The 7,496-nt window shown below is 55.6% G+C and overlaps 2 protein-coding genes across 2 annotated transcripts; one reads left to right on the top strand and one right to left on the bottom strand.

The window, feature by feature from the left end:
• Positions 1-198: 198 nt before the first annotated feature.
• Positions 199-2,123, top strand: CCM_09349 (amino acid/polyamine transporter I; the record flags this gene model as incomplete). Its single annotated transcript, XM_006674483.1, has 5 exons — positions 199-532; positions 583-878; positions 992-1,191; positions 1,299-1,876; positions 1,936-2,123. The coding sequence occupies 5 exons, from the start codon at positions 199-201 to the stop codon at positions 2,121-2,123; spliced, it is 1,596 nt and encodes a 531-aa protein (XP_006674546.1).
• A 316-nt stretch (positions 2,124-2,439) lies between these two features.
• On the bottom strand, positions 2,440-4,119 carry CCM_09350 (A/G-specific adenine glycosylase; the record flags this gene model as incomplete). Its single annotated transcript, XM_006674484.1, has 1 exon — positions 2,440-4,119. One exon carries the CDS (start codon positions 4,117-4,119, stop codon positions 2,440-2,442), a length of 1,680 nt encoding a protein of 559 aa, XP_006674547.1.
• Positions 4,120-7,496: the final 3,377 nt, after the last annotated feature.

Raw genomic sequence — 7,496 nt, forward strand, 5'->3', positions numbered from 1 at the left:
CCAGGATATCGGCCCTCTTTTTTCTCTTTGTGGCGCTCCTCCCACACGCCCCTCTCTGTCGCCTGCCCACTCTGGGCATAGCCTCACGTGCGCACACCGTCGCGCTTCTTCTTCTGATTTTTCTACTTAACAACGCCCGCAGCCTCGTCCCGCCTCTTCTTCCCTCGCCATCACCACCTCCGCCTCTCCCACATCATCATGGCGCCTGGATTCGACTCCAACGGCTCCGGCAAGATGGACATCAAGACTGACGACGTCGCTCCCCGCATGTCCACCGAGGACAATGCCGACCACTTCCTCGAATCCCTGGGCTACAAGCCCGAGCTATCGCGCAATCGATCGACTGCCCAGGTCGCCTTCATGTCATTTGTCCTGGCCTCGATCCCCTACGGTCTCGCCACGACTCTCATCTACCCCATCATTGGCGGCGGCTCCGTCGTCGTCATCTGGGGCTGGGTTCTCGTCTCTCTCATCATCGTCTGTGTCGCTGCCTCTCTTGGCGAAATTACCAGCGTTTATCCCACAGCTGGAGGTAAGCTGAAACTGCTCTCAGCCTCCAATTCTTTCCGCTAACCAGTCCAGGCGTCTACTACCAAGCCTTTATGCTTGCCCCCGCCAATTGGCGCCGCATCGCCAGTTGGGTCTGCGGTTGGCTCTATGTCGTCGGAAACATTACCATTACACTCGCTGTCAACTTTGGTACCGCTCTCTTCTTCATTGGCTGTATCAATGTCTTTGACAAGGGTCTCGACGCCGACGGCTTACCCATCCCCATGATCGAAGGCACCAGCTGGCAGCAGTTCATCCTCTTTCTCGCCATTACCATACTCTGCAACCTTGTTTCCTCTCTCGGAAACAAGTGGCTGCCCTGGATTGACGTAAGTCTACAAGCGAGCTATCTGCCGTCCCCACCCCGAATTTTCACCGAACCCGGCACCCGGCTCCGCGCTCCGTCCTCCGTGTTCCTGCTTCAAGCTAACGTGCGCCACAGACGGCCGCCATCTTTTGGACCTTTGCCGGTGTCATTGCAATTACCATTACCGTCCTTGTCATGGCCAAAAATGGCCGCAACTCGGGCGCCTACGTCTTTGGTCATTTCGAGACGTCGTCTGGCTGGCCCAAGGGCTGGTCTTTCATGGTCGGTCTCTTGCACGCCGGCTACGCCACCTCATCCACCGGCATGATTATCTCGTACGTCTCCTCCTCCATTGTCCACCCCCCTTATCGCATCGACACAGTACCCATCCATGTGGTCCACATGCCATCACCCATCAAGGCGTCGTGCTAACATGCTACAGTATGTGCGAAGAAGTCCAGGAGCCCGCTACCCAGGTCCCCAAGGCCATGGTCGCCACCATCTTCATCAACACATTTGCCGGCCTCCTCTTCCTCATCCCCCTCATGTTCGTCATGCCCGCCGGCGAAATCGCCGACATCATCGCCTCTGGCCAGCCCGTCCCCTTCATTATCAAGTCCGCCGTCGGCTCCCCGGGCGGCGCCATTGGTCTCTTGATTCCCCTCATGGTCCTTGCCCTCATTTGTGGCATTGGCTGCACCACGGCCGCCTCCCGCTGTGTCTGGGCATTTGCTCGCGACGGCGCCATCCCCGGCTCCAGGTGGTGGGTCAAGGTCAACAGGAATCTCGACGTGCCTCTGAATGCCATGATGCTCAGCATGGTTGTCCAGGTTGTCCTCGGCCTCATCAACTTTGGTTCCGCCGTTGCCTTCAACGCCTTTTCTGGTGTCGGTGTCATTTGCCTGACTGCCTCGTACGGAACACCCATTGCCATCAACATCCTCACCCGCCGCGCCAAGGTGGCTGATGCCCCGTTCCCTCTCGGCAAGTTTGGCTATGTCGCCAACTTTGTTGCCGTTGGTATGTTCACGTATCCCGCGCTCCATCAGCAGAACCCCTTGCTAACAAGTGTATTGTAGCCTGGTCTCTTCTCGCCCTCCCTCTCTTCTGCATGCCCACCAACTACCCTGTCACCAAGATCGAAAACGTCAACTTTGCCTCGGTCGTCTTTGCCGCCGCCATGTCCATCTCTGCCCTCTGGTACGTTGTCTGGGGCCACCGCAACTACGCTGGTCCCCCCGTACAGGAGCACCAGCACATGCAATAAACATAGGCGTGATTGGATGAGATGCATGTGCATGTTTTTGCTTTTGGTTTATAGCCCGGGTCTAAATGCGGTGTTTTGTATGAATGTGGATGAGTGACTGATATATATATACCCTTGAATTGAACTATTTCAACAAATGGTAAAACGAAGCTCGTAGCACCAGTAGACACGTGAAAGTAGATGCAGGACTTGTTACACATGTTGTACTGTCGTTCAGCCATCTACTTTACAAGTACTTGTTATGCATATTATACACTGCTTGATCCGTCTACTATACAAATACCGCTACAGATGTTATACACCCCCTTGTGCCCATTCATACACCCTGCTTGACCAACTCCCAGCATTTTCGCATCCCTGTCCCCATTGACTCCGTGTCCACAGTATCCGACCACCGTCGACTCGTCGTCCCTTGCACGCCCACATCTCCCGCCCCCTCGAGCCGGAACAAGTGTACATGCATCGTCAGCTTGATATGCGAAAACAGCCAGGGCACGCTCCCGAGCTCCCCCACGTACTGGACCCCGTCCTCGCCGTCCAGCACCCCCGCCACAAATTCCCTGGCCAGCTTGCTGCGCTGGCCCGCCGTGATCGCTTTCGGGGTCTCCAGCGTCGAGCTCGGAAACTCCCACAGCCCGGCGAGCAGCCCCTTGGCCGGCCGCTTGTGGATCAGGTACCGGCCGTCGCCGCGCACCACGGCGCACACAAGCGTCTCCTCCTGGCGGACGGCCTTTTTCGCCACCTTAACAGGGAACCGCCGCGCGTGGTTCACAATGGCCTCGACGTCGACTATGGCGGACGGATTCGGGCGTGGTGTACTGGGCTTGTTGAAGAAGGCGGATAGCGTCGCTTGCTTGCCGCCCTTGCGGGCGACAACGGGGGGTTGGTTCTCGATATCGTCGGTCTCGTCAAACGGCTCGCATACACTACAAAGATGCTCTATGGCGGCGATGTCGTCCCTGCTCTTCTCCTTTTTGCTGATGGCCAGGCCCTCGCTATATGCGCGACATGTGGCCGTGATGGGACACGCGCCGCAGTCGGGCTTGGGCGCGCACACGGTGCTGCCCAGCTCCATGAGGGCCTGGCCCCAGCGCCCCGGCCGGTCACTCCGCGTCTCGTCGGGCGTTACCGCTGCTGCGTCTCCCTGTCCGTCCAGCGCGACGGCATTCACAAGCTCCTCGGCGGCGACCCAGATCATGTCCGCGACCGCCTTGACGTTGGCGTAGAGGCCGAGCTGGCGGCTCAGCACACGCAGCACGTTGCCGTCGACCATGGGCGCCGGGCGGCCAAACGCGATGCACGAGATGGCGCCCGCCGTGTACCGCCCCACGCCGGGGATTTTGGCAGCGAGCTCCGCGGCCGCCGACGGCAGCAGCCCGGCCATGGCGGGGTCCGCGACGACGAGCTTGGCGGCGGCGTGGATGCGCGTCGCGCGGCTGTAGTACCCGAGGCCGCGCCACGCAGCGAGCACGGCGTCGGCGTCGGCGGCCGCCAGGTCCCGCATCGTCGGCCACCTGTCCATCCAGCGGTTCCAGTAGTCGACGACGACGGGCACGCGCGTCTGCTGCAGCATGATCTCGCTGATCCAGACCTCGTACGCGCGCTTCTCGAGCGCGGCGCGCAGCGCGTCCGCCGACGCGAAGCCGCTCGGGTCCACCCACGGCTTGCGCCACGGCATCGCCCGCGCATGGCTCACAGAGTCGAACCAGCGCAGCAGCGCGCCGCGCGCGTCGGCGCCCTCGAGGAGCAGCGGCTTGTGGTACGCGAGCGCGTGGCAGCGCGTCGGCGGCAGGCTCGCGGGGCCAGGGGAGGCCGTGGGCGAGCGGATAATGGCCCGGTAGGCGTCCGTCTTGGCCGCGGCCGGGGAGGGGGTCGGTTTGCGACGCTTGGCAGGCCGCGCGGGGGATGTGCTGTCGGAGTCGCTGGCGTGAGGGGAGGATGCTGGGCTGGCGCGTGACGCGCGGCGGCGCGCGGCGGTCCGAGTTTGCCCGCGCATAGGGAAAAGGGCCCTGGTAAAGTCGATTGAGGCTCGGATGGTGATGATGGGCAGGTTTGTGGATTGGTGTTCGTAATTCCCCGCCTCTCATAGGTCTCGGTGGTAAACTGGCCGATGGCGACTTTACGCGTATGGAGGCGTTCATCGGCCCACGCGCTGTTTTGGCCAACTTTACGGAATGTCAGCAAAAGGCAATACCATGTGATAAAAAGACGATAAATGCAAAAGTAGAAAACGACTATTTTGAAAAAATTACAACCCAAATTCGAACGTGCTGATTATTGATGGTGATTCCAAGCAGAGCACGAGCTAGTTAAGACAATGTACCTTTGTTGGTTTAGAACGATGCCCTCCGATTTCAACTCAGCATTAAAGTAATGAGTCCCTCTGATTAGACAGTAATACACTACGCCTTCATTTACCAACCACGTTCGATTTTCCCTGCCAACAAGCCCGTTGTGACGCGAGGCAATGTTTTTAAGTAGCATTCCTCGTGTCTAGGGTAGGTGTGAGCTGGGCTTACAAGCACAGGATGAGCTTCTCATGCCATCTTATTCAGTATCCGGAGGGAGAGCAACCTCTTGACCGTTGTATGAAAAGTTAATTGATGCTTGCTACTGGCTCATCTCCGACCGTGGTCATGTTCTAGCTGCCACTTTGGAGCACGATTGCTTCATCACAACAAACACGCCAACATCCAAACCGTGGATCAGGCGTGTGCTTCGCAACTGTAAAATCTTTTCTCCTACAACTCTAATAGATCCTCAACAGCAAAGGATACTCTACGAGCCAGGTACTTACTGTAAATGAATCAAGGTGGTCGTATTCTGCTCGTGCATAGATAGGACGGTGACAGCTGCGACGGGCATCACGGATGAAGCAGACTGATGCTAGCTGTAGAGCGTCCAATGACGATTCTCGCCCTACAAGTGACCGCAGTAACTGCACGAAAATCATCCGAAAGCCACAGACAATTCTCTCCGTCTTTCTGAATCTACCGTTCCGTCACGAAGAGTATTGGTGGGTGGTTTGACGACCGCCATGCGAGATGGTCGTCTACCGGACCGACTGCCAATGCGCCCTCGTCTGTCTCGATGCGTTTACCGCAATCGAAATTTTATGGCATGAACTGTGATGGCGAGTTGGATAACATGCAAAAACAACGCGGCTCTGCGATGTCATAGCCTGATGGATTGATCATCAGAGCACGAATCCAGACTGCTACTGTCTTGGGAGAATGACAAAGAGCTGACGGTGTCTGAGTGGCCACTGAACGTTTCGAGGTTTGCACCGAGAGGGATATCCCATAGTTTTATTGTAGAATCCACTCAGCACACGAGAAAGCGAGCGTCACTCGGCGAAAAGTGAATGTCGTTCACTGTGTATGCGTGGCTGACAAGTTGACACGCCATTGAGCTTTCTGCGACATGCCAAAAGAATGACCGTTTTGTCAAAGGAAGCGTGACTGATACTACCCAAGTGACCCTTCAATTGCTGGCATGAAGTACTATCCTTGGTACACAGCTTAATCTCATCATCGCCAGAGTTGGAAACGAAGAGTTACTCATCCGGTGAGCAGACTAAAAGGGTAACAACTTTTGAGTGCCCTTTCAGCTCAACTTATAGTATTAAAGAGTCAATAAAGACTGGTAAAATAGGACAACAATACCTCCGATTACCTCTCGCATTATCCCACAAACTTCGTTTTTCTCTTCGTCATCGTAGCCAGCTTGTGTGCACCTCCTCAACGCCGTAGTGGAAGTTTCGTCGAGCTGCTTTTCAGGCCCTTTTAAAGTATTGACCTCGAAGTTGTTTTAGTTGAAAACACACAAGCAAACCGAAATCAAGCAAACTGTTGTAGGATTTGTTTTGGGAATTACTTTCAATAACTACTTCCCGCTGCCAAGGATTCGCGAAGCCTCGCCAAAAGTGAGGCGAGAAGAGGGGTAAATTGTGTCTGGTGCGCGGATGGCGTACGTAATCTTGCAGACAGCAGGCCATCACGGCATACCTACTGATAATAGTGCCCAGGAAATAATAGAAGATATTGCCTTTACAGCTATGCGTGTAAATGTCCTGCGTAGGCTGGAGCGCAGGCAATAGCCTATTACCACATTACCGTACCACACTTGCTAGTATCAAACCGACGATGGCTTTTTTACTAGCTTTGTAGGTACCTCGGAAAAGATCTATTGCACAGTCTCATTTTGCCGTAAAAAAACCTGTTTTAATGTCGGCTCTGCCTTGATTATCGTGACACAAAGCCGCACAACCATGTCAACCAATCTCAGGTCCATGCCTGTGCCTCACTCCCGGCTCTTATCGCGCGCGGTTGGGAAGCACAAGTGTAACACAGCATCTAGATTACACAACATGGGGAGACGCAAGCCCTCGTGGCAAAAAGACGCCTCAATCCATGTCTTTCCCAAACCTTGCCTTCTATTCAAAACAGGATTAAAAATATAAAAATAGTTCAAGTTTTCACTGCACCGAAAGCCTATCGTGTTGCCCCCATCTACCCCGGATCCCCCATCGTTATTAGGGGCAGAGACCCTGGGGGGGGGACGGCGTCGCTTCGACATCTCGCCCGACTCGGCAACGGGCTCTAACTAGTCTCTTATCTCCTCTCGCTCACAAATGTTTCACAGAGTGTTGCTTTCCGCCAAGCCCTGGGTAAGGGTTGACTTGTGTCGACTTGGTCCCCGACTTATGCTTTGTCTGAGAGAAAGATGGCGCCACCATATCGGGACATTTTCGCACCAGCTATGCATCCGCATACGCATGGCCTGCCAATTCAGGCATGCCGGTATATTGGCAATGAAATCTTGCCCTTGATTGCACTCTCCTGTCGCCTCGTACATTCTGCCGGTCCGATAGCATGCACTTGAGTACGGAGCTGCTGCAGCTTCACCTGCCATCAGAGGTCCTACCCCTGAACTCTTACGCATCGGCAGACCATATGTAGCATTATCATCGTACTGGTTCGTTATTCTAACGAGTAGACTCTGTGAAAGTCATCGCCATCTTGCCGGACCGGCCACCGCTGGCCTTCATCCGCCGATCGCCCCCCCCCCCCCCTTGAACCGGTTGCGAGCACAGCGTGGTGCTACCCCTCAAGCCACAATCGGCATACGAAGGCAACTACATGGCTATGCACTGGCGACAATTACAGATAAATAAATTACAGATGTTCTGGCCAGTCCACTGACCGTCGATCAGCTCTGCTGGCATCAAGTCTAGACCGTTTCGTCTAAGCCGCCGAGTCCTTGGTATACTACTCTATTAGTCGCCCACCGCCGCCCTAGTAAAACGAGGCTGAACGGGCCTTGACCGCCCATGTCGCCAAAAGCAAAGCCTGCATCTATTTACCCCGACCT

This window comes from Cordyceps militaris, assembly GCF_000225605.1.
Source record: "Cordyceps militaris CM01 unplaced genomic scaffold CCM_S00009, whole genome shotgun sequence".
In the NCBI taxonomy this organism is placed as follows: domain Eukaryota; kingdom Fungi; phylum Ascomycota; class Sordariomycetes; order Hypocreales; family Cordycipitaceae; genus Cordyceps; species Cordyceps militaris.